Source organism: Scyliorhinus torazame, chromosome 4 (assembly GCF_047496885.1).
Source record: "Scyliorhinus torazame isolate Kashiwa2021f chromosome 4, sScyTor2.1, whole genome shotgun sequence".
In the NCBI taxonomy this organism is placed as follows: Eukaryota; Metazoa; Chordata; class Chondrichthyes; order Carcharhiniformes; family Scyliorhinidae; genus Scyliorhinus; species Scyliorhinus torazame.
The window spans coordinates 180,551,337-180,578,488 of NC_092710.1; the positions used below are offsets into that span (position 1 = coordinate 180,551,337).

General features: G+C 50.4%; 1 protein-coding gene across 1 annotated transcript in view; it reads right to left on the reverse strand.

Annotated features, from left to right (window-relative positions):
- Positions 1-27,152, reverse strand: part of drc1 (dynein regulatory complex subunit 1 homolog (Chlamydomonas)) — a 118,535-nt gene that overhangs the window by 62,052 nt on the left and 29,331 nt on the right. The window contains exons 4-5 of the mRNA XM_072498932.1: positions 17,493-17,676; positions 3,269-3,406 (exon numbers count right to left, since the gene is read on the reverse strand). Of these exons, the coding sequence (XP_072355033.1) occupies positions 3,269-3,406; positions 17,493-17,676 (322 nt within the window). The remainder of the gene's footprint in view (positions 1-3,268; positions 3,407-17,492; positions 17,677-27,152) is intronic.

The following is a 27,152-nucleotide window of genomic DNA, read 5'->3' on the forward strand; positions in this document are numbered from 1 at the left end:
ACGTCCTCCACTCCCCAAGGGTTGGCTCATTCTCGCCCTTGTGAGGTGCGCCCTCTACACGACCTACAGCTGCATCAGCCCCAACCTCGCGCATGAGGTTGAGGCGTTCACCCTCCAGAGCACCTCACACCACAAACCATCTTCCATAGCCTCTCCCAACTCTTCCTCCCACTTGGCTTTCATCCCCTCCATGGACTTCCCGTCCTCCCCCAAAATCCTTCCGTAGATCGCCTACACCACTCCCTTCTCCATCCCCCCTGCCGTCAATACCTTTTCCAACAAGAGGGGATTGGCGCTATCGGGAAGCTCTGAACCTCATTCCTAGCAAAGTCTCGGAGCTTCAGATACATAAACCCTTCCCCCAGTCGATATTTCTCCCTCAACTCTTCCAACCTCGCAAAACGTCCCCCCAGGAACGGATCTTTTAATACCCTCAACCCCCTCTCCTCTCATCTCCGATGCCTTACAGTGCCAGGGACCCTGGTTCGATTCCGACCACAGGTGACTGTGTGGAGTTTGCACGTTCTCCCCGTGTCTGCGTGGGTTTCCTTCGGGTGCTCCGGTTTCCTCCCACAGTCCAAAGATGTGCAGGTTAGATGGATTGGCCATGATAAATTTCCCCTAAGCGTTCAAAGGTGAGCTGGGTTACAGGGATAGAGCATGTGTAGGTGGACCTTTGAATGGTAGGTGCAGACTCAATGGGCCGAATGGCCTCCTTCTGCATTGTAGGGATTCTATGAATAGATTCTAACATTTTTCTGAAAATTGATGTCAGGCTAACTAGCTTGTAACTTTCCTGTTTTCTCTCTCCCCGCACCCCCGCTCTATTCTTGAATTGCGAAGTTGCATTTGCTAACTTCCAATGCAAAACAGAATCAGAGTTTTTACAGTGTAGAAGGCACATTGAGTTTGCATTGGCTCGTTGAAAGAGTTTCTACCTAATCCCACTCCCCTGCCTTATTCCCAGAACCATGCACATTGTTTCTTTTCAGATAGTAACCTAATTCCCTTTTGAACACCTCGAACGACCCTGCCTCCACCATCCTTTCAGGAAGTTTGTTCCAGACTCCAATTATGACTCTTCAGAGTCTAGGGAATTTTGAATCCTTTGTTATGGCTGTCCTTATGTTGTCCTTTACTACAAGGGCTATTACTACTCCATTTCCATTTTGCTGACCTTTTCAAAAAGCTGTGTACCCTGAATATCTAGTTTCCAACTTTGGTCCAACAAGGTAAGCATGCCTTGATATTGGTGATTAGTTTTTTAAAAACTATTTATCTCTGTTTGTGCCACTTTGTCTAACTTATTGTGAATGCTTTGTGCATTCAGATAAAGAATCTTTTCATCTTTTTTTAAGACCATTCTTTGTACAGACCTTGTTCACTGATGGACTATTATCATAAAACTCTCTTGTCTCTTCCTGGCCCATTCTGCTTGAAAAATCACTGCACTGTTATTTTGTCTTGACTTTCTTCTTTGGATTTCTAAATCTCCCTTTACCAGAGCCCTTCCCACTCCTCATTACTTCAAAGCCTATCCATAGCTCTAGTTATATAATTCACCAGAACGCTAATCCCAGCCTAGTTTATGTGGAACCAATCACAACAGATTCACTCCATCTTTCCAGAGTACTGGTGTCAATGTCCCAAGAATCAAAACCCTTCTTCCCAAACCAGTGAATTACTTGCTTAATTCTCCAAGGCTCTTGACTCTACATCAATTGGCATGAAGCTCAGATAACAATCAGAGGTAGCTTTGAGGACCTGAGTTTTAATTTGGACCCTAATTCTCTCAACATAATATTATTCCTTGTTCGACCTTTGTCACTGAATCCAAAATGGAACATGACAACTGGATCCTCCCCTTTCACTCCCAAGTTCACCTGCAGCTGCAAAGAAATCTCACCCACTAGATAACACAACCTTTGGAACCCCTGGTCTTGCTGCAGAGTACAGTACAGTAAACTCTGCGTTATACCAACCGGAATTCTGTACCAATCAAAATTTCTGATGTCCCCCAAATGTCCTCACTTTGTCAATCAGAAGCAATTACAAAGTTATTCAGAACACCTACCTATATAGGGCACTATTTTGTACTTTAATTTATGTTTTAATATACTGTTGAAGATTAAATGTAAAAAGAATACTGTTCTTTGCTTCCCGACTACTTGCATATTAGTTCATGCTACAATTATTGTGCTGTATTCCATGTTAGTGATGGAACTGTGCCGCAATAGAGTACATGCTTTAAGTTGATAATCACGAGCAGCTGTCCCTGATTGGGGAAATGTTAGGTCTTCACTACGAGACTATAAAAAGGTGTTGGGGGGAATTGGAGAGTGTGTGTGGGGTATTGTTCTCACCAGCAGGATCTTCTGGTCCTGTCGACGGCTAACGCCCACCATGGGTTTCCCGGTGACGTGGGGTGGATTCAATTGGAAATCCCACTGACCGCGGCAAGACTAGAAAATTCCCCCCACCGGCCAAAGGCAAGCCGCTTCCTGCCACCAAGCAACATGCTGCAGGGTATGCGGATAATTGCCCCCAGTGACTTTAATCTGCAGGCTTGGAAATAAACACGTCTTAATGTGCAGACTGGCTTCAGACTCATTCTTTCCTACGATTACTGGATTTAAAATTTCATTGGTAAATGGAACTCTCAATTATTAGCATTATTGATTACCCAGCATCACCTGTTCCATGTGAATGCTGGATAGTAAAGATTTTACTGCATTTATCCCCATGACTATATAGTTCCTTTTCACTGCCTTACTCAAGAAAGTATCTACTGAACTCTCCTCCTTTCATAACCCGAGAAAAAAAGCAATGTTGACAGGACTCTCAGTATGGAATGCCAATAAAAATGTTTATTACCAGGGCTAAAAGTGACCAAAGACAAAAAGATCTGAAAGTTAGTGGCTGAAGGCAGAAAAGGTCCATGTAATTGTGGTACTTTTATGATCAGTCATGAAATGCAAATACTTCTAAGTCATTTCAAATAGGCAGAAATTTTAGACTTAAATGGGTAAATACAATGTGACCCCATTTTAACTCACTGCCTTACTCAAGAAAGTATCCACTGAACTCTCCTCCTTTCTGATGCCCCACAATGTCTGCAACACAGACTCCAGCTCTGAGCTAAGGTTGCTCACGTTGCAGAGCACAGATATGTGTTCTGAGACTACAATATATTCTACAAACTCCCACATGTTGCAAAGCTTTTCCAACTGAACCAGGTCATATGAAAGAGAATAAAAACTGGCCTTACCTCTATCTGTATGATTTCCTCTCTATAGGATCTGGTTAAGGTTTTTATTTGTTCCTCCATCCGTTCCAACAATAGGTCAATGTCTTCAGCTGATTTCTTCAGGTCTTTCACATAGTGGTCATCACTCAACTTTAGCTCCTGCAAATACAATTCAACATAATGAGTAATATATAAATATAGAATGGTGGCACAGTGATTAGCACTTCTGTCTCACATCGCGAGGGGCTCGAGTTTAACCATCTCTGGCCTGGAATGATTTTGTGAAGTTTGCACGTTCTCCCCATGTCAGCGTGCGTTTCCTGCGAGTGCTCTGGGTTCCTCCCATACTCCAAAAATGTGCAGGTTAGATGGGTTAGACATGATCAATGTGTGGGTTAAAGGGATAAGGGAGTGGGCCTAGATAGAGTGCTCTTTCGGAGGGTTGGTGCAGGTTCAATAGGCCAAATGTGCACTGTAGGAATTCTATGAATGTATAGGTTCTTTAACTGAGCTTGCCATTTTTTCTAATCTTGCCTGCAAGAATAAACAAGTGCCATGTTAACAGCTGCAAAACATAATAATAACCGGCTTCCGGGTGCGGCGATGACCAGCTGAGTCGCACGTTTCGGCAGCTCCCGGTGAAACGGACCTTAGGGCTCTTGATAGGAGCCCCAACGGCAATTTTGACGGCTAAAAACACTGTGCGGTAAACCAGAAGGGAATCCCCCCTGGATACGGATGAAAAAAGGAGGAGAAAGTGGCCGGATTGCAGTGGATCCTTTAGAACAGCGGCAAGGAAGGCAAGCAAAAACCAAGATGGCGTCGGAAGGTAGCAGTTTAACATGGGGCCCTGAACAACAGGAGTTCTTGAAATGCTGTGTGGAAGAGCTCAAAAAGGAAATGAAGAAAGAGCTGTTGGCCCCGATACTACAGGCGATCGAAGGGCTAAAGGAGGAACAAAAGACCCAGGAGCGGGAGCTTCGGGTCGTGAAGGCAAAGACAGCCGAGAATGAGGACGACATACAGGGTGGTGAAGACGGAGATGCATGAGGCACATCAGAAACGATGTGTGGAAAGGTTGGAGGCACTGGAGAACAACGCAAGGAGGAACAGCCTGAGGATTCTTGGTCTTCCTGAAGGTGCGGAGGGAGCGGACGTCGGGGCATATGTGAGCACGATGCTGCACTCGTTAATGGGAGCGGAGGCCCCGGCGGGTCCGTTGGAGGTGGAGGGAGCATACCGAGTGATGGCGCGAGGACCGAGAGCAGGAGAAATTCCCAGAGCCATAGTGGTGAGATTCCTCCTTTTTAAGGATAGAGAAATGGTCCTTAGATGGGCAAAGAAAACTCGGAGCAGTAAATGGGAGAACGCGGTGATCCGCGTTTATCAAGACTGGAGTGCGGAGGTGGCGAGAAGGAGGGCAAGCTTTAATCGGGCCAAGGCGGTGCTTCATAAAAAGAAGATAAAATTTGGAATGCTGCAACCGGCAAGACTGTGGGTCACATATCGAGGGAGGCACCACTACTTTGAGACGGCGGATGAAGCGTGGACTTTTATTGTGGAAGAAAAACTGGAATGAGCGGGTTATTAAAAAGAACGTTTGAACAAAGTGGTGGGGCGAATGTGGGGGGCGAAGAGGGGGGTTAAAAAGGGGGGAAAGAGGAGTTTTATGTACTAATCCTGCGATGTGGTAACTTTTCTCTCTTCCACAGGTGGTGATGGGGGGAGGAGGGGAGGTGGAGATGGGGCGTTGGCCATTGGGGGCGGGGCCAAGGGAGAAGCGCGGGCTTGGTTCCCGCGCTATGATAATCATGGCGGGAATAGAGAAGCAGGAAGGAGGGGGCGTCGCACGGTGCGAGCCGAGGTCACGGGGGGGAAGCTGAGGTCGGCCAGAGTTTGCTGACTTCTGGGAGCAACATGGGGGGAGTAATTACGCTAGCGGGGGATCTAGCGGGGGGGGGGGGTGGGAGGGGGGAATTACTGGGTTGCTGCTGCTGGGGAGAGGGGGGAGCTGGTATGGGAGGGGATGGGCGGGGGGCACCGCCTGGGGGAGATACAGCTGCGTGGGAACCGGGTGAGGAGCTGGAAAAAGGGGATAGCTAATCGACAAGGGGGAGGTGGGGGGGAGGGGGGGTAGGAAGCCCCCCAACCCGGCTGATCACGTGGAACGTGAGAGGGCTGAACGGGCCGATAAAGAGGGCACGGGTACTCGCACACCTTAAGAAACTTAAGGCAGATGTGGTTATGTTACAGGAAACGCACCTGAAACTGATAGACCAGGTTAGGCTACGCAAAGGATGGGTGGGGCAGGTGTTCCATTCGGGGCTAGATGCGAAAAACAGGGGGGTGGCTATATTAGTGGGGAAGCGGGTAATGTTCGAGGCAAAGACTATAGTGGCGGATAACGGGGGCAGATACGTGATGGTGAGTGGCAAACTACAGGGGGAGACGGTGGTTTTGGTAAACGTATATGCCCCGAACTGGGATGATGCCAATTTTATGAGGCGGATGCTAGGACGCATTCCGGACCTAGAGATGGGAAAGCTGATAATGGGGGGAGATTTTAATACGGTGTTGGAACCAGGGCTGGATAGGTCGAAGTCCAGGACTGGAAGGAGGCCGGCAGCAGCCAAGGTACTTAAAGATTTTATGGAGCAGATGGGAGGTGTAGAACCGTGGAGATTTAGCAGACCTAGGAGTAAGGAGTTCTCGTTTTTATCCTATGTCCATAAAGTCTACTCGCGAATAGACTTTTTTGTGCTGGGAAGGGCGTTGATCCCGAAGGTGAGGGGAACGGAGTATACGGCTATAGCCATTTCGGATCACGCTCCACACTGGGTAGACTTGGAGATAGGGGAGGAAACAGGAGGGCGCCCACCCTGGAGAATGGACATGGGACTAATGGCAGATGAGGGGGTGTGTCTAAGGGTGAGGGGGTGCATTGAAAAGTACTTGGAACTCAATGATAATGGGGAGGTCCAGGTGGGAGTGGTCTGGGAGGCGCTGAAGGCGGTGGTTAGAGGGGAGCTGATATCAATAAGGGCACATAAAGGGAAGCAGGAGAGTAAGGAACGGGAGCGGTTGCTGCAAGAACTTTTGAGGGTGGACAGACAATATGCGGAAGCACCGGAGGAGGGACTGTACAGGGAAAGGCAAAGGCTACATGTAGAATTTGACTTGCTGACTACGGGCACTGCAGAGGCACAATGGAGGAAGGCACAGGGTGTACAGAACGAATATGGGGAGAAGGCGAGCAGGTTGCTGGCACACCAATTGAGGAAAAGGGGAGCAGCGAGGGAAATAGGGGGAGTGAAGGATGAGGAAGGAGAGATGGAGCGGGGAGCGGAGAGAGTGAATGGAGTGTTCAAGACATTTTATAAAAAATTATATGAAGCTCAACCCCCGGATGGGAGGGAGAGAATGATGGGCTTTTTGGATCGGCTGGAATTTCCCAAGGTGGAAGAGCAGGAAAGGGTGGGACTGGGAGCACAGATCGAGGTAGAAGAAGTGGTGAAAAGAATTAGGAGCATGCAGGCGGGAAAGGCCCCGGGATCGGATGGATTCCCAGTCGAATTCTATAGAAAATATGTGGACTTGCTCGCCCCGGTATTGACGAGGACCTTTAATGAGGCAAAGGAAAGGGGACAACTGCCCCCGACTATGTCTGAAGCAATGATATCGCTTCTCTTAAAGAAGGAAAAGGACCCGCTACAATGCGGGTCCTATAGACCTATTTCCCTCCTAAATGTAGATGCCAAGATCCTGGCCAAGGTAATGGCAATGAGAATAGAGGAATGTGTCCCGGGGGTGGTCCACGAGGACCAAACTGGGTTTGTGAAGGGGAGACAGCTGAACACGAATATACGGAGGCTGTTAGGGGTAATGATGATGGCCCCACCAGAGGGGGTAACGGAGATAGTAGTGGCGATGGATGCCGAGAAAGCATTTGATAGAGTGGAGTGGGATTATTTGTGGGAGGTGTTGAGGAGATTTGGTTTTGGAGAGGGGTATGTTAGATGGGTGCAGCTGTTGTATAGGGCCCCGATGGCGAGCGTGGTCACGAATGGACGGGGATCTGCATATTTTCGGCTCCATAGGGGGACAAGGCAGGGATGCCCTCTGTCCCCATTATTGTTTGCACTGGCGATTGAGCCCCTGGCGATAGCGTTGAGGGGTTCCAAGAAGTGGAGGGGAGTACTTAGAGGAGGAGAGGGACACCGGGTATGTTTGTATGCGGACGATTTGTTACTATATGTGGCAGACCCGGCGGAGGGGATGCCAGAAATAATGCGGGTACTTGGGGAGTTTGGGGATTTTTCAGGGTATAAATTGAACATGGGGAAAAGTGAGTTGTTTGTGGTGCATCCAGGGGAGCAGAGTAGAGAAATAGAGGACCTACCGTTGAGGAAGGTAACAAGGGACTTTCGTTACCTGGGGATCAGATAGCCAAGAATTGGGGCACATTGCATAGGTTAAATTTAACGCGGTTGGTGGAACAAATGGAGGAGGATTTCAAGAGATGGGATATGGTATCCCTGTCACTCGCAGGGAGGGTGCAGGCGGTTAAGATGGTGGTCCTCCCGAGGTTCCTCTTTGTGTTTCAGTGCCTCCCGGTGGTGATCACGAAGGCTTTTTTTAAAAGGATTGAAAAGAGCATCATGGGTTTTGTGTGGGCCGGGAAGACCCCGAGAGTGAGGAAGGGATTCTTACAGCGTAGCAGGGATAGGGGGGGGCTGGCACTACCGAGCCTAAGTGAGTATTATTGGGCCGCTAATATTTCAATGGTGAGTAAGTGGATGCGAGAGGAGGAGGGAGCGGCGTGGAAGAGATTAGAGAGGGCGTCCTGTAGGGGGACTAGCCTACAGGCTATGGTGACAGCCCCATTGCCGTTCTCACCGAGGAACTACACCACAAGCCCGGTGGTGGTGGCTACACTGAAGATTTGGGGACAGTGGAGACGGCATAGGGGAAAGACTGGAGCCTTGGGGGGGTCCCCGATAAGAAACAACCATAGGTTTGCCCCGGGGGGAATGGATGGGGGATATGGAATGTGGCAAAGAGCAGGAATAACGCAACTGAAAGATCTGTTTGTGGATGGGAAGTTCGCGAGTCTGGGAGCGCTGACCGAGAAATATGGGTTGCCCCAAGGGAATGCATTCAGGTATATGCAACTGAGGGCTTTTGCGAGGCAACAGGTGAGGGAATTCCCGCAGCTCCCGACACAAGAGGTGCAGGACAGAGTGATCTCAAAGACATGGGTGGGGGATGGTAAGGTGTCAGATATATATAGGGAAATGAGGGACGAAGGGAAGACTATGGTAGATGAACTAAAAGGGAAATGGGAAGAAGAGCTGGGGGAGGAGATCGAGGAGGGGCTGTGGGCAGATGCCCTAAGCAGGGTAAACTCGTCATCCTCGTGTGCCAGGCTAAGCCTGATTCAGTTTAAGGTATGACACAGGGCGCATATGACTGGAGCACGGCTCAGTAAATTTTTTGGGGTGGAGGATAGGTGTGCGAGGTGCTCGAGAAGCCCAGCGAATCATACCCATATGTTTTGGTCATGCCCGGCACTACAGGGGTTTTGGATGGGGGTGACAAAGGTGCTTTCAAAAGTAGTGGGGGTCCGGGTCGAACCAAGCTGGGGGTTGGCTATATTTGGGGTTGCACAAGAGCCGGGAGTGCAGGAGGCGAGAGAGGCCGATGTTTTGGCCTTTGCGTCCCTAGTAGCCCGGCGCAAGATATTGCTCATGTGGAAAGAAGCCAAGCCCCCGGGGGTGGAGACCTGGATAAATGACATGGCAGGGTTTATAAAGCTAGAGCGGATTAAGTTCGTTCTAAGGGGGTCAGCTCAAGGGTTCACCAGGCGGTGGCAACCGTTCGTCGAATACCTCGCAGAAAGATAGATGGAATGGAAAAAAGAAGGCAGCAGCAGCAGCCCAGGATCGGGGGGCGGGGGGGGGGGGGGGGGGGGGGGGGGGGGAGGAACCAGAAGGACTCTCAGGGTTGTTAATATATACTGTATAATATGTATAGGTCGTTGCTACAGATAATTATATATTGGACTGTTAAATTATATTTTTGGAGAGTGTTACTTGTGATAAGGCAGTTGCCAATTAGGGCTAGTTTTCATTTTTGTTATTTATTATTTATTCATTTTCTGTTTATAAAATAGGTCATTGTTATTTGTGTTGTTATAATATTGTGTAAAGGATGCACAATGTACTGTGTTGGTTGACCAAAAATTTTCAATAAAATATATTTTTTTTAAAAAACATAATAATAACCTTTATTAGTGTCACAAGTAGGCTTACATTAACACTGCAATGAAGATCCTGTGAAAATCCCCTAGTCGCCACACTCCAGCGCCTGTTTGGGTTCACTGAGGGAGAATCCAGAATGTCCAATTCACCGGACAAGCACGTCTTTCAGGAATTGTGGAAGGAAACTCACACACACACAGGGAAAACAGACTCCGCACAGACAGTAATCAAGCCAGGAATCGAACACGGGTCCCTGGCACTGTGAAGCAACGGTAATAGCCACTGTGCTACCATACCACCCATACTATATGTTACTTTAAAGATACACAACCTGAGAAAAAAAGCAACGTTGTACAAACAACTTGACAGGACTCTCAGTATGGAATGCCAATAAAAATGTTTAGTCCCAGGGCTAAAAGTGACCAAAGACAAAAAGATCTGAAAGTTAGTGGCTGAAGGCAGAAAAGGTCCATGTAATTGTGGTACTTTTATGATCAGTCATGAAATGCAAATACTTCTAGGTCATTTCAAATAGGCAGAAATTGTAGACTTAAATGAGTAAAAACAATAGATTTCCCTTTGCCTACTGGATATTACTCTCAAGGGTGTGGACCAATGCATTTGTGTAAAATTACCAGTGTCCTCAGCATTTCAGCATTCACTGCAATTAGTCCATGTAATAATACAGGATGAAATCAATACTAACAACAAAATATGACCTCGCTGGCTTATGTACAGAGAAAGAGAAGCAAAATACTACAGCATTGCTTCACAAACTATTTTCCAATGCGACCCCATTTTAACTCGAAGACCACGGTCTTCTCAAGGGCAGTTAGAGGTAGGCAACAAAGGCTGGCCTTGCCAGTAATGCCCACATCCCATGAATAGTATATATTAAAATTAAGCTGGCACCAGATGCCAGCAAAAATAAAACAGCAATAAGACAGCATCATAACATTCAGTATATAATTAAAGTCCATGTATTATAGATCAACATATAATATATGATAAAAAGATGATATCCGTTTTAAAGTATTTTGTAAAAATTTAATTTATATACTTATTGTCGGCTTCAGCCAAGATCTCCATATTCCCTGGTGCCAGAAAGATCAGTGAAGCTCTTCCCCCTACCACCCATCGTTTCCCAAACCACCTACACACACACTCCTACACACAGGCGCACGCACACACACAAATACAGCTGCCCTCTCTCCGCACACTCAATCAGCACTTCCATCCCTCCCCACACATCGCAATCACTCAGCCCTTCCCTCTTTCCCCATACACCCTCACGCATTCTTCCACGCATTTTCTTTCCTTCTCCAACTCACCTACCTAACTGGATTTCACCACCTTGCCTGGATTCAGCTCCTCATTCCTTCCATTGTGCTTGTTTTCAAGGGTCATGTGCATCTTTACCTCCCCTAATGCTGCTTGGATCTGTACTCAAAGGGAAGGGTGAGCTGTCTCCTCATGAAATAGGACTTTCAGGGTTCAGATCCCAGTACAACCTCTTCTAACACTTGAGCACTTGTGTAGTGACGGTATCCAGCACCAGTGCCCCCCAAAAAGGCCAAGCGAGTCCAGTCTGATGTAGGAGGACAGTCAGGTTTGGGATTTTGGGAGTAGGTTCAGAGCAGAGTTCAGAACAAACGCATTCTGCTCTGGCCTTGGACACTCCATCCTCTTCTTTCACTTTCAGATTCTTCTGCTCGTCCTCCTGGAAGATGCAGAACAATGGTGACGGTGCAGCTGAAAGTCTCCTCCATGAAGGCAGTGGGACCAGCCACAATAACTGCTTCGGCTCTGCCAATCACAGGTTTTCACTCTCCTGCCCTTGCTCCTCCTCCAATCATAGATTCTTTCTCTGAAGCAGCAACAAAAGCAGGCGGGAGGGAACCGATGACTGGAGAAACTGGAGCTGTAGGTTGGAAGAGACAGAGTTTGTGATGGGAGATGCAGCTCCTCACAAATTCTGTCTTTCATGCTCACTGTTCCTCCAATCATAGGTCTGCAGTCAGTTCTTGCTTGCTCTCACTGACAGCAATGTTGTGGCTTCTGCCAGTTTCCTGCCAATCCCGAAGATTGGGCATCTATTTAAAATGGTTAATATCCAACGTCAATGTCAGAAATCTGCACCTTTCAAACCTGTGCCCTCTGCCACCTAGAAGAGCAATAGGAGCAGGTGCATGAAAACACCAGTACCAACATGTTCCTCTCCAAGTCACAACCATCCTGTCTTAGAAGAATATGACCCTTCTTTCACTGGTGCTGTACCAAAATCTTGGAACCTCCTCCTTAACAGCACTGTGGGTTTATCTACACAACACGCACTGCAGCAACTCAAGAAGGCAGTTCAGCACTAGCTTCTCAGCCAGCAATTAATGACAGGCAATAAATGCTGGATTTGCAGTGGCACCACATCCAATGAATAAAAGAAGCTGCCTCTACTCTGTTCCAACCAATAACCTCAACTTCAGAACCATAGACAAGTGTGATGTTTTAAATTTTTATACCAGGCATCCGTGGTCTCTCATTCGGACTCCGAATTCAGTGTCAAATGATATGCAATTTCTTGCTGTGATGGTGGTCATCATAACCTGGGCTTAAGCAGGTCATGGCACACTTATCAGAGTGGGGGATTGGTATATGCACTCCCCCAGTGAGAGGCAGGGCACCCCTTCTACATCCTGTATAAAACAGGAGGGCTATTAATTGGGAGCTGTCTCTGGTAGAAAAGTAATTGTTCTGTATTCTTGTTCTGTTGCATTAGAACTTTTTCCTTTTGATTCAACCTGTTCGGCTCAGTGTAAACTCCTTTCCGGACCTTTATAATACTGGCGAGGAGAAGTAAACTCTTGGCTCTGGACGACGCTGCAGCCTTTGGCCTTCGCCGCCTCTGAAGCACCACGTTCCGGTTGGGTTCTTCCGTTCCCCGGGATGCAGTTATTTGGTCGGTTAGATCTGTTTGATGCGGCTCAAGACACTTGGCCGACTGCGCTAAGCATGTTTGTTCTTCTTTCCGGCCAATGCCATTGCTGAGAATGAGCAGCAAGTGGTGGTGTTCTTCACCGCGGTGGGGGCGGAGACTTACGGAGTGATCCGAGACTTGGTTATCCCCCGCTCCAACTCCCACACTTTCGAATAGCTGATAGAGGTGGTCAGTGGCCATTTTAGCCCACTGCCTTTGGTAATGATACAGGGTTATAGACTTAATTAGGCCATCCGCAATCCAGGGGAGTCGATGACCGGGTTCATGGCCCATTTGCGCCAAATGTCGTTTGTTTGGAGAGTCCTTATCGGAGGCCCTGGTTTGTCTGGGGTATCCACGATGCGGAGGCGCAGCGGCGGAATCTTCTCTGACATTGTCACAGGCCATCCAAATAGCCAAGGCGAAGGAAGGTGCGGACCAGGGAGTCCGGGAACTTCAAGCTAGGGAGGTGAACATCTTAGGGCGTGGACCAGGGCGTGCAGACCCCTCCTTTCTGTTGGATCCCTGAAATGTGGTGGCGTATGTCCCCACCCATCTCCTGGGCCTGCCACTGTCCTCGTATGGAGCGTTTGATCTTGGTGTCCTACTTGTGGTTGCTCCTGCCGATGAGACCTGTTGACAGACCGGGACGGATCACCCCAACGGTCAGGCCGTGCTTGGCGTTCGCCCAGGGCCATGCCTAGGCCAACCGTTTAGAAGATCCGATGGAGGAGGAAGAGGTCTTTTTACACTGTCTTGGCACCTCAAGTAGACCCCATCACTGTTCCTATCCGGAGAAATGACCATCTGTCTCAAATGGAACTTGACACCAGAACGACGGTATCGATGGTAGGTTTTAAAAGCTTTGAAGATATTCGAAGGGGAACCCGGGTGCTGGGCCTATCTAAGACTACAGCGTATCTCACCCCCTATACTGGAGAACAACTTTGCATTGCCGGAACAATGAAGGCCCCCATAGCGTATGGTCACCAGGAGGCCCAATTGTCTTTAATAGTGGTCATGGGGATGAGCCTCGTTGGTTGGGCCGCGATTGGCTCCACCATCTACACTTGGATTGGAGCCGAATTCTCCAGGTTGGCTCGAGCTGTTTTTATATGCTGTTTTCAGGAAGTTTCCCCGAGATATTCCGCCCAGAGCTCAGCACCATCAGAGGGGTGGTAGCAAGGATTCACATCGACACTCTGGCCGAGCCTTGATTCTTCCAGGTCCATTCTGTTCCATATCCCTAAGTTGACAAAGCTAATGCAGACTTGGATCGTCTGGAAAGTTGGACATAATCTGTCCTGTCCGTTATGCCGATTCAGCTGCTCCCGTCCTCGAGCCAGGCTGCTCCGTCCGCATTTGTGGGGGGTTATAAATTAACCGTGAATACCACTTCCTGCCTCGACAAATATCCGCTTCCACAAATAAAAGATTTTTATTCCAAACTGGCCGCCGGCATTACTTTCACAAAATTAGACATGAGCAACACATATCGGCAGTTGCTGCTAGATGAGGCCTTGCAGCGTTATGTCACCATCAACACCCAATGGGGCCTGTTTGAATGTACGCATTTGGCTTTTGGGGTGTCTTCTGCATGTGCCATTTTTCAGCGTACCATGGAAAACTTGCTTTGTGGATTGTTACGGGTAGCCGTTTATCTGGATGGTGTTTTGGTCACCAGCATCTTGGAAGAGAAACAGCTGAAAAGTCTGGTGGCAGTGCTCCACAGGTTTTCAGACTTCGGCATTCGACTGCGCCAAATATACCTCTGGATAGCGCTGGTCTCCACCCCGTGGTGGATAAGGTGAAGGCCATCCAAGTGGCTCTGGCTCCCACCAACGCCACGACTCTGAGATTGTTCGAAGGCCTTGTTAATTATTATGGAAAATTTGTTCTGTACCTGCCTGTTAGTCTGGCCCATCTACATTCTCTTTTGAGGAAAAACTCCAAATGGCATTGGGGTCCTGACCAGGAAGCCGCCTTCCGGCAAATAAAGAAGTGCCTGACAACCTCGGGCTTGCTGATGCACTGTGACCCTCGGACACCGTTGATCGTCACCTGTGACGCCTCCCCATACGGGATCAAATGGCAGATGGCTCAGAGCAGCCTATTGCCTTTGCTTCCAGAAGCCTGTTGCGCCGCTATGCCCACATGGAGAAAGATGGTTTGGCAGTGATCCACTCCGTCAGGAAATTCCATCAATGTGTGTATTTCTTTTTGATCACAGACCACAAACCTCTGCTGGGCCTTTTTAAATAAGATAAGGCCATTCACCCATAGCCTCGGTTAGAATCCAACGCTGGGCACTGCTACGAGCTTCTGAATACACATTCGACCACTGTCCTGGAACCCAGACTTCCCACGTAGATGCACTGAGTCGCCTGCCATTGCCCTCGGAGTCAGTGCCTCCCCACCTTGTCGGCAGACACTCTTCCTGTCATGGCCTCGTATATTCACGATTGGACGCCAAAGGATTCAGTCTTGGCGAAGCTACGAAACGTTGTCCTCGTTGGCGGCAATGTAGATCAGTTATCTGGGGAGCTGAAGGCTTTCGCCACCAAGTTGACTAATTAAGTGCAGAAGATGGAGTCTTGCCCAGGGGAGCCCGGTTGGTGAGAAGGCAGTCCACATATAATCTCCCTGGAGGAGCTTCCCTTTGACTCTTGGCACCCCTGAATTTTTTTTTAACCTTACCTGTCCGAACTCCCAAGGTCTCTTGCATACCTCAACGTCGACCACCTCTACCAATGGCATTGCTGAGGCTTTAAAGCTGGCAGCCCTATCACTGGGCTGGCAGCATAAACAGTCCACCACCTGTCCTTAATTGGACAGCAGGTTCACAGGTAACCAGTTAGGAGGCTGCTTTTTGTAAAATTGCTGAGGTGGTCCTGCTTACAGTGGGCTTGGGGCCCGTCTTTTGCAGCACATCAGAGTCAGGACACCCATAGTAAAATTCAAACTACTGGGTCAGCAAGGAAAGTTCAGAATTAAGGAATCATCTGAGTATCAAAGAATTTTCCACTTTGGCAGGAAGGATAGAAAAGCAGTAAATTAGTTAAATTGAGAGAAGTTGTAAAACTCAGTAGTACAGATGGATCTGGGTGTCCTAGTATATGAATCTCAAAAACGTTAGTATGCGGATACAGCAAGTGATTAGGAAAGCAAGTAGAATGTCAGCATTTATTGCAAGGGGAATTAAATATAAATGTGGAGAGGTTTTACTGCAGCTGTACAGGACCTTGGTGAGGCGACATCTGAAGTGCGGTGTACAGTTTTGATCTCCTTATTTTATAAAAAGAAACAATTGTATTAGAAACAGTTCCAAGGAAGTTCACCCGACTCATTCCTGGGATGCAGGCCTTATGTTATGAAGATAAGTTGGTCAAAGGGCAGTGTGGTAGCATAGTGGTTAGCACAATTGCTTCACGGCTCCAGGGTCCCAGGTTTGATTCCCGGCTTGGGTCACTGTCTGTGCGGAGTCTGCACGTTCCCCCTAGTGTCTGCGTGGGTTTCCTCCGGGTGCTCCGGTTTCCTCCCACAGTCTAAAGATGTGCAGGTTAGGTGGACTGGCCATGCTAAATTGCCCTCAGTGTCCAAAATTGCCCTTAGTGTTGGGTGGGGTTAATGGGTTATGGGGATAGGGTGGAGTGTGGGCTTGGGAAGGGTGCTCTTTCAAGAGCCGGTGCAGACTCGATGGGCCGAATGGCCTCCTTCTGCACTGTAAATTCTATGAAATATTGGGCCGATACCCATTGGAGTTTAGAAGAATGAGAAGTGATCTTATTGAAAGATCCTGAGTGGACTTGATAGAGTGGATACAGAGAGAAGTTCCCTCCCATGGGGTGACTAGAACTATAGAACAGTACAAGATTAAGAGGTCTCCCATTTAGGATGGAGACGAGGGTACATTTTTACTCTCAGAGGGTCTGTGGAATTGTCTTCCTCAGAAAGCAATGAAAGCTGGGTCACTGAATTTATTCAAGGCAGAGTTTGATGGACACCATGGGCGTCATTCTCCGACCCCCCAGCGGGTCGGAGAATGGCCGTTGGCCGCCGTGAATCCTGCCCCCGCCGGTTGCCAAAGTCTCCGGTACCGGATATTCGGCGGGGGCGGGAATCGGGCCGCGCCGGTTGGCGGGCCCCCCCGCTGGATTCTCCGGCCCGGATGGGCCGACGTCCCGCCGAGAAATTGCCTGTCCCGCCGGCGTAAATTAGAGTACCTATTTACCGGTGGGACAAGGCGGCGTGGGCGGGCTCCGGGGTCCTGGGGCGATCTGGCCCCGGGGGGTGCCCCCACGGTGGCCTGGCCCGCGATCGAGGCCCACCGATCTGCGGGCGGGCCAGTGCCGTGGGGGCACTCTTTCCATTCCGCCTCCGCAACGGTCTCCACCATGGCAGAGGCGGAAGAGACTCTCCCCACTGCGCATGCGCGGGAAACTGTCAGCGGCCGCTGACGCTCCCGCGCATGCGCCGCCTCGACATGTCATTTCCGCGCCAGCTGGCGGGGCAACAAAGGCCGTTTCCGCCAGCTGGCGGGGCGGAAATCCCTCCGCCGCCGGCCTAGCCCCTCAATGTTGGGGCTCGGCCCCCAAAGATGCGGAGCATTCCGCACCTTTGGGGCGGCGCGATGCCCCTCTGATTGGCGCCGTTTTGGGCGCCAATCGGCGGACATCGCGCCATTTGGGGAGAAGTTCGCCCCAGGTCTGTCAAAATCTAAGGCTATGGAGGGCAAACAACAAAGTGGGGTTGAGACCATAACCAGTTCAGCCATGAGGGGATTGAATGGCGAGCAGGCTTGAAGGGCCAAATGGTCAACTCCTGCTCCTAAGTCCTATGTTCCTACAGTAAACACAAAGGATAATCTGATTTGAAGCAGCATTATAACTCCTACGTCCCAAATTGCAACAATAAAATGCATAATTTAAAGTTAAACATCGCACCCCCCCCAACCCACCCACCACCCCACCCCACCTTGTGACAATTTACCTTTTGACAATGTGTGACAATTTACCTTTTGTAAAGTTTTAATCAGCTTGTTTTTCCCTTCAATTAAATCAGCACAGAGCTGTTGCTGTTTTATAAGAATGTCGCGCAGATCCTGTGGTATCTTACGGGCCTTTGCTGTCAGCCATTTCTTTGTGATGACTTCAAATTTTTCCTCACTCATTGTTGCTTCATTCTCTAGCTTTGCAGTCCTTCAAACAACAAAATAAATTTTAAAAATCCAGCAGTTTGTATATAGAATTTTTTTAAATGTCATTATTATGGTGACGTCAACACGTACTCATTATTATGGCGATGTCAACATTTATTTACCTTGGAGGTTTCCTTATCGTTTTCTCTGCCATAATTTGTGATTTTAATCATACCCAACCAAAACAGTTACCTTTAAATTCAAAAATCTTGTCAAATGAATTCATGAATAACTTGACAGCGATCTGATATTCAAACCACTACCAGACAACAGTCTGAATGTCTCTCTATATTTTTACAATATGAATACTTTGCTTTCTCTTTTCAAATATAGGGCTCGATTTAATAGCCATGCTGTGCCTAAACAAGGCTGTTAAATCGCGGGGAGAGGGCAAAATCGAGAACCGTGCCGGGTGCCAATCTGTTGCTGATCTAACCGGCCCTCTCCGCGAAATTAGGATCCCGCCTTAGCCTGGCGAGAAACCAATAATCACCACTTAAGCCCAATCTCCATACAATTAATGGGAGCGACCACTATCTAATGGAGCCTTGTGATCTAACCGTCTCCCCAGCAAGTGGTCACTTGGGCACCGATTAGTACATCTTTTTAAAAACGTGAAGCTGGCGGAAGGGCTGCTGTGCGGATCTCAGGAGGTGAGTAGGCATTTCTGCTCAAAGACAAAGAACCCGATGGCGTGGGGGTTGCCGCCCCAGTACTCGAGGGCAGCCCCGATCCAGGTGTGCCACCATCAGTGGTGGGGGGAGGGGGGGTTGACCACCCATGGCCTGGCTGGTCTAGGCAGAGGGTGGATATGATATAATCTTTATTAGTGTCACGAGTAGCCTTAAATTAACACTGCAAAGAAGTTACTGTGAAAATCCCCTAATCGTCACATTCCGGCACCTGTTCGGGTACACCGAGGGAAAATTCAGAAAGTCCAATTCACCGAACAAGCACGTCTTTTGGGACTTGTGGGAAAAACTGGAGCACCCGGAGGAAACCCACGCAGACACGGGGAGAACGTGCAAACTCCACACAGACAGCGAGCCAAACCGGGAGTCAAACCTGGGACCCTGGTGCTGTGAAGCAACAGTGCTAACCACTGTGCTCCCATGCCGCCCAAAGTCTCATCACCCGCAGGTCCACCATGCCAATCCCTGGACCGTGTGGTTGCTTCTGGGGACAACCCCAGCCCGCCTGCCCCACCGACCACCCATAACTCCCACTGACCACGGAGGCCTCTGGCTAATTGGGAATTGGCAATCGCAGTTAAGTGAGCACTTCACACATCCCAAGTGGATTCCCATGGGTAGGAATGCCATGTAGCATTTGTGAGGTATTGCCTTGCATCCCAATCAGACCGTGATGCCTGGACATTGTGCTTGAACACTGCGGGAGTTAACATCACAGACGGCAACATCTGAACCGACACAGTGGCTAGGCCCCAGCACCGGGGACATCCCGGCTGCTAGACGGTAAGTATGTGCATTGGGATGAGGACCAGTGCCCTGTCACTTTAAAAAAAAAAAAAAAAATTTTTAATAAACAATTTTATTGAGGTATTTTTGGCATATAAAACAATGACATTGTACAGTGCTGTACAAAAAAAGAAAAGCAAATAGCGCATAGTACAAACCACAACTCCATTCTCACAAGGACCTGCCTAAACCACCCCCTACTCTACTCTAACCTAGCCCCCCCCCCCCCCCCCCCCCCCAACACGTGACGGTTAATTCTCTGCGAATAAGTCAATGAATGGCTGCCACCTCCGGGCGAACCCCGATAGTGAACCTCTCAAGGCGAACTTAACGTTCTCTAGGCTGAGAAAGCTCGCCATATCCGATAGCCATGCTTCGCTCTTCAGGGGCCTTGAGTCCCTCCATGCCAACAGTATTCGCCTCCTTCTCCTCCTAGACCCCGGGTCCTCCGACACCCCAAAGATTGCCACCTCAGGACTCATTACCACCCCAGTTTTCAAAACCCGGGACATGATGTCCGCGAATCCCTGCCAGTACCACCGGAGTTTAGGGCACGACCAGAACATGTGCAGGTGATTAGCCGGCCCACCGGCGCATCTGGCACACCTGTTCTCCAGCCCGAAGAATTTACTCATCCGGGCCATCGTCATGTGGGCCTGGTGCACGACCTTAAACTGGATCAGACTGAGCCTGGCGCATGTTGCGATCGTGTTTACTCTGCTCAGAGCTTCTGCCCAAATACCGTGCTCCATTGGGTCCGATACGTATAACAGCAGGTCATCCGCTTATAACGAGACTTTATGTTCCACTCCCCCACCGGACCAGCACTTTCCAGTCCCTTGAAGCTCTCAGAGCAAATGCCAGGGGCTCTATGGCCAGCGTAAACTGCAGTGGGGAGAGAGGGCAGCCCTGTCTTGTGCAGTCTGAAATAATCTGATGTCGTCCTGTTCGTCCTTACACTAGCTTCTGGGGCCTGATATAACAGCCTAACCCAGTCAATGAACCTCTCCCCGAACCCAAACCGTCCCAGCACCTCCCACAGATAGTCCCACTCGACCCGGTCAAAAGCCTTTTCCGCATCCATAGCTACAACTATCTCTGCCTCCCTGCTCTCTGGGGGCATCATAATCACATTAAGCAGCCTTCTTAGATTGGCCGCCAGTTGCCTACCCTTTACGAACCCGGTTTGGTCCTCCGCAATTACATCCAATACACAGTCCTCAATTCTAGTCGCCAAGATCTTGGCTAGTAATTTAGCGTCTACGTTGATCAAAGAGATCGGCCTGTATGACCCACAAGCCTCCGGGTCGTTATCCCGTTTCAGAATAAGCAAAATAGTGGCCTGCGACATCGTCGGGGGTAGAAATCCTCTGTCTCTTGCCTCGTTAAAAACCCTGACCAGCACCGGCCCCACTATCTCGGCAAACGTTTAATAAAACTCCACCGGATACCCATCCGGCCCTGGGGCTTTACCCGACTGCATGACCTTCAGGCCCCCTAATACATCTTCGATCCTGACCAGGGCACCAGTCCGTCTACCACTCCCCTACCCACTCTTGGGAAGATCAGTCCATCCAGGAATCGCCTCATCCCCTCCGGTCCCCTGGGGGGGTTCTGATGTGTACAGCTTCCTATAAAAGTCCCTAAACATCTTGTTCAGCCCTGCCGGGTTACCCACCAGATTTCCTTCCCCATCCGCCATCCTTCCTATCTCCCTAGCTGCTTCTCTCTTCCTTAGTTGTTGCGCGAGCATTCTGCTGGCCTTCTCTCCATGCTCATATATCGAGCCTTTTGCCTTTCTAAGCTGTCTACGGCCCTCCCTGTAGTCAGCACCCCGAACTCGGCCTGCAGCCTCTGTCGTTTTCTGAGTAACTCTGGCTTCGGGGACCCGCGTAGCTCCTGTCCGTCCGTAAAATGTCCTGAACCAGTCGGTCCGTTTGTGCCCTGTCTGTCCTGCCCCTATGAGCCCGGATTGAGATCAGCTCCCCTCTCACCACTGCCTTCAGCGCCTCCCAGAGCACCGCTGTTGAGACTTCTCTGGTATCATTTACCTGCAGGTAATTCTGCATGCATCTACTGAGTCTCTCACACACCGCCTCGTCCGCTAGCAATCCAACTTCCAGCCTCCATTGTGGGCGCTGAAAGCTATCCTTACAAATCTGTAAGGTTCTGGTCCAGGACTGTGTTAAAGTCCCCACCCACGATCAGTTTGCACGAGTCCAAGTCGGGGATCTTCCCTTGCAACCTCCTGATAAAATCAACATTGTCCCAATTAGCGGCATACACACTGACCAAGACTACTCCCACCCCTTCAAGCTTACCCCTAACCATAACAAATCTGCCGCCCCCGTCCGCAACTGTACCCTCCGCCTCAAATTGAACCCTTTTATTAATCAGGATCGCAACCCCCCCCCTAGTCTTCGTGTCGAGCCCCCAAATGAAAGACCTGACTAACCCAGCCCTTCCTTAGCCTAACCTGGTCTGCCACTTTCAGGTGCGTCTCCTGCAGCATGACTACGTCCGCCTTCAGAACCCACAAATGCCGCGAACACACGCGCCCTCTTCACTGGCCTGTTTAGCCCTCTAACATTCCAGGTGATCAGCAAGGTTGGAGGGCACTTCGCAGCCCCCCCGCCTTTGCCGATTAGCCATCCCCTTTCCTTGGCCAGCCGCCCAACATGTGTCGCGTTTCCTCTGGCCCGCCTCCTGGCCGGCTCCACCATGACCTCCCCACTGTTGCCATGTCCAATTTCCATCCTCGACAGCAGATCAACTCCCTCCCCACCCAGCAACACCATCCTACCACCTAACTCCTGCTCTAATCTAACTATATGAACACCCCCCACCTGGCTTCCACTGACTCACCTACCCAGCCAGCCTGGTGGCTCCCAGCTTCGGCGTCAACGCATCTCTCACCCATTGTTCCCTGGCTCCCCTCCCCTGGCCCACCCATACCACTTCCCCAAACCAGCCCTGCTTAAACACACACGCTATACAAGTCAGAAATATCCCCAACAATAGTGCAATTTAAATCAAACAGATAGAGATAAGAAGTACCAGGCACTCTCAGCCCCTTCCCCCTCCACACACAGAAAAAGATTGCAAAAAATTCCCCCGAAACCCCCATCATAATCGCACCTTTTAAACTATTTTCCTTTCTATATTTTCCCCCTACCAAAACTCCAACCAAACAAGTAACCCAAAAAGGAAACATTCAAGGAAACCAAGAAAAAGAACAAGAAAAACACATTGCAACCAAAATACATCCACCTAAAAAGGTCGAATAAAACAAAAAGAAGGGACCCAAGCATGCAGGCATTGGTCACAGCTAGAGAGGAAACAAAATAGACTTAAAAGTTCTACCATGAGTCCAAGAGTCCTCAGCTCAGGGCCAGCCTTGCTTCTGAACAAAGTCCATCGCCTCCTCAGGTTCCTCGAAATAGTGGTGCTGACACTCATACGTAACCCACAGTCGCGCCGGAAAAAAGCAGCCCGAATTTCACCTTGTTCTTGTACAAAAATCTCCTTCACCTGCCTGTAGCCTCCCCTCCTCCTGGCCACCTCAGTGCTCAGGTCTTGGTAAACACACAGGGTGCGATTGTCCCAAGTACAGCTTTGTGTGCTCTTGGCCATTGCAGAACCCGCTCCTTGTCCAGGTACCTGTGGAACCGGATCACCTCACTCGTGCGGGACCACCTCGTCGCGGCTGCCTCACCTGCACTGTGTGTGCCCTGTCCACCACCGGCGGGCAAGGGAACACCTTGTTCCTCAGCATCTTCTGAAACATATGCTCCCTCCAGATACGCGGCAGCATCCAGCCCATCAGCCCCTCTGGGAGGCCAACGATTCTTACATTCTGCCGGCGAGATCTGTTGTCCAGGTTCTCCAGCCTTTCCAGGAGCATTTTCTGCTGATCCCTCAACCTCCGAATCTCCACGTCCGCCACCGTTTGAAAGTCGGCCTGCTCCTCCACCGTCTTCCCCAGCTTCTCAGCCTGATCATCCAGCCTTTTTTCCAATCGGTCCATTGACTTCTGGAGCAGCTCCAAGTCATCGCGCTTCAGAGCTAAAAAGCCCTCCTGCATGGCCTGTAGCAGCTGCTCCATTGTAGGCTGGGCTGTCGGCACCTTGCTCTGGACATCGGCCATATTGGTCTCTCTCACAGCCTCCACCATGCCCTTGCTTGACCACTTCTTCTGCTGTTTACGGTCCCTCCGGCTTCTTAAGTCCATACAACTCTGTATGGGTGGAGTGCCTGAGTACTATTGCTTTCCAGTTCCGTGCTCAAAAGCTTAAAAAAGTCGGGGGAACAGGTCCAAAAGTCCGACCAAAACGGGAACCACCAAATGTGCGATCTACTCGCTCATAGCCGCCACCGGAAGTCGACCAGCACCCAGTCCAGGTAACATTGCATGCAGGTGTCTGGGGTACAGGCTCAGGGGTCCAGTGAACAGGGGGTCCCGCTGCGGCCGGCTGCAAGGGGGGGGGGGAGACTGGAGATTCTCAGGTTGCACGACATCGCTGGTTATCAATCCCAGGCTCTCTCCCAATTCCTTACAGATATTAGATATTATGGACGATGTCTTGGACCCTTGCCGCCGGAGGTGGCGGCGGGCAGCAGTGTCAACAGAGACTCGAGTAAGAGGGGGGTGGGGGGGGAAGAGGAGAGGGGGTGGGGGGGGGGAAGAGGAGAGGGGGTGGGGGGGGGGGAGAGGAGAGGAGGTGGGGGGAGAGGAGAGGGGGTTGGGGGGGAGAGGAGAGGAGGGTGGGGGGGGGAGGATAGGGGGAGGAGGTTGGAGAGAGGGGGATGGGGGGAGAGGAGTGGGAGGGGAGAGGGGGTTGGTGGGGGAGAGGAGAGGGGAGAGGAGAGGAGGGGGGTGGGGGAGAGGAGAGGGGGTGGGGGAGGAGAGGGTGGTGGAGGGAGAGGAGAGGGGTGGAGGGAGAGGAGAGGGGGGTGGGGGGAGAGGAGATGGGGGAGAGGAGAGGGGGGGTGGGGGGGAGAGGAGAGGGGGTGGGGGGAGAGGAGAGGGGGTGGGGGGGAGGGGGTCGGGGGAGAGGGGGTGGGGGGGAGAGAGGGGGGTGGGGGGAGAGAGGGGGTGGGGGAGAGGGGGTGGGGGGAGAGGGGGTTGGGGGGAGAGGGGGCTGGGGGGAGTGGAGAAGGGGGTGGGGGGGAGAGGAGAAGGGGGTGGGTGGGAGAGTGGGGGAGGGGGGTGGGGTGGGGAGGAGGGGGAGGGAGGGGAGGAGGAGGGTGGGGGTGGGGGGAGGGGGAGGGAGGGTGGGGGGTGGAGGGGGGTGAGGGGGAGGGGTGGGGGGAGGAGGGTGGGGTGGAGGGGGGGGATGAGGGGGAGGGAGGGGGTGTGGTGGGGTGAGGGGGGAGGAGGGTGGGGGGAGAAGTGGGGGGTGAAAAAAAGAGGGAAAAAAAGGAGGAAAAAAAGGAAGGAAAAAAAGGGGGGAAAACCCCCAAAAACAGAGACTCGAGTCGGCGGCCCATGTGCAGGGCCCCGCCCCATACCTGGAGGACCCAGCCGATGAACAGGCCAGGGAGGGACCCAGAGGTAGGGGCCCGTGACGGCCCAAGGTGTACAGGTGTCGCTGGTCCTTCGAACAGATGACGGACATCACGTGCCGCAGGAGGCTCCACCTAAACAAGGTGACAGTACGGCACCGGCACCATGTCCTCGTGGACTTAGCACCACGTGGAAGCAGGGGATACCCGCTCCTGATGACCATCAAGATCACCACAGCCCTGAACCTCTACGCCTCAGGATCATTCTAGGGCTTGAGTGGGGACTTGTGCTGCATCTTGTGCGGCATCTCACAAGCTACAGCCCACAAGTGCATCCTGTTTGCTCGGACAGCGGATTATATAAATTTGACATTGGACCAGGCACAACAGGTTGTCCAGAGAGCAGGATTCTCTGCCACTGACGGGATGCCCCAGGTCATGGGGGTAATAAATGGCACGTCGCCTTGCGCTCACCAGGCCGGCCGAGAGTGCTCTTCATCAACAGGATGAGGTTTCACTCCCTGAACATGTGTGTGCACGCTTCCCAGGGAGTGTGCACAACAGCTACACCCTGGGGCAGTCGGACATCCCCGGCCTCTTCGAAGACCACCCCCGGTTGGTCGGTAGGCTCTTGGGGGATAAGGGTTACCCGCTGAGGACCTGGTTAATGACGCCAGTAAGGAGACCCGATACAATGAGGCCCATGCGGCCACCCTGGCTGTCATCAAGCGGTGCATCAGACTCCTCAAAATGCGGTGCCGATGCCTCGATCGCTCTGGTCGCAAAAGGGTCGCCCATTTTGTGGTGGTCTGCGGTGTCCTCCACAACCTGGCAAAGCAGCGGGGCGACGTACTGGAGGTGGAGGGAGACAAACAGGTGTCCGCCTCAGTAGGAGGTGGAAGAGCACGAGGAGCCGCTGGACCAGGAGGGGCTGGAGGATGAGCCCGGGGGAGGACCTGCAGGCAAGGGTCCAGCAAGTCCAGAGAGCTAGGGCTAAAATTCTACATTCCTGGTACGATTCTAGTAAATCTCCTCTGTGCTCTTTCCAGAGCTTTAACATCCTGCCTTAAATAAGCTGCGCAGAACTGAAGAACTGAACACAATACTCCAAATGTGGTCTGACCAATGATTTGCAGAAGTGCAGCGTCACATACTTGCCTTTATACTCTATGCCTCTATTTATAAACCCAAAGATCCTATAAGCCTCCTTACCAACTGTTTCAACTTGCCTGGCCACCTTCAGAGAATTATGCACTTGAACCCCGAGGTCCCTCTGCTCCTGTACTCCCCTCAAAGTTATACCATTGAGCCTATATTGTCTCCCCATGTTTCTTATACCAAAATATATCACCTTACATTTTGCTGCATTGAAGTTTATCTGCCAATTGTCTGCCTATTTGACCTTGTCAATGTCCCTCTGAAGTCGTTCGGCGTCATCCTCACAATTTGCTATTCTCCCTAGCTTGGTATTGTCTGCAAATTTAGAGATTTTGCCCTCAACACCCACTTCTTTATCTAAATCAGAGAAAGCAAGGGTCCAAACACTGAGCCCTGGGGAACATCACTTTCAACTCGTCTCCAGCCTGCGAAATGCCCCTCTATACCTACACTCTGATTCCTATCTCTTAGCCAACTTCTAATCCATGCTGCCAAGGACCCATCAATCCCAAACATTTTTAATTTGCTAACCAACCTGCCATGTGGCACCATATCAAATGTTTGCTAAAAGTCCAAATATAGAGCATCCACGGCACTACCTTCATCCACTGCCTGTGTCACCTCGTCAAGAAACTCAATTAAATTTGTCAGGCATGACCTGCCTTGACAAAGCCATGTTGACTGTCGAGTATTAACTGATTTTTCTCTAAATGTATATTAATCTCATCCTATGTTATGCCTCCATTAGTTTCCCACTATTGATGTCAAGCTGACAGGTCTGCAGTTCCTTCGGTTATCCTTTGCCCGTTTCTTAAGAAATGGCATCACATTTGCAATCCTCCAGTCCCCTGGGACTAATCCTGTGTTCAGTGAGGCCTGGAAAATTTCTGTCAACGGCTCTGCAATATGCTCCCTTACCAATCGCAGCAATCTAGGATGCATCCCACCCGGGCCTGGCGGCTTCTCTACCTGGAGTGCTGCCAGCCTTTTTAGCATCTTTTCTTTATCTATCTCTAGACTTGCTCAGTTGTATCAACATCCACATCAACTGGGTCATTGTCACCACCTTCTAATTTGGCAAAGGCAGAAGCAAAGTACTCAATTAGTACCACTGCCATACCCTCCGCTTCAGTGAGCAGTTTACCCTGCTTGTTCCTATGGGCCGCACTCTATCCTTCACTAATCTTTTACCAATAATATTTTGAAGAACATTTTGTTTAGATCAGCTCTTGTTGCTACTACCAGAAAATGTTATGACAGCCAAAGAGTTTGAAGCACTGCTTTGTGCCTCCTTGACTCCTGATTCAATCACTAATCTGCTGTGCCAATCAATATA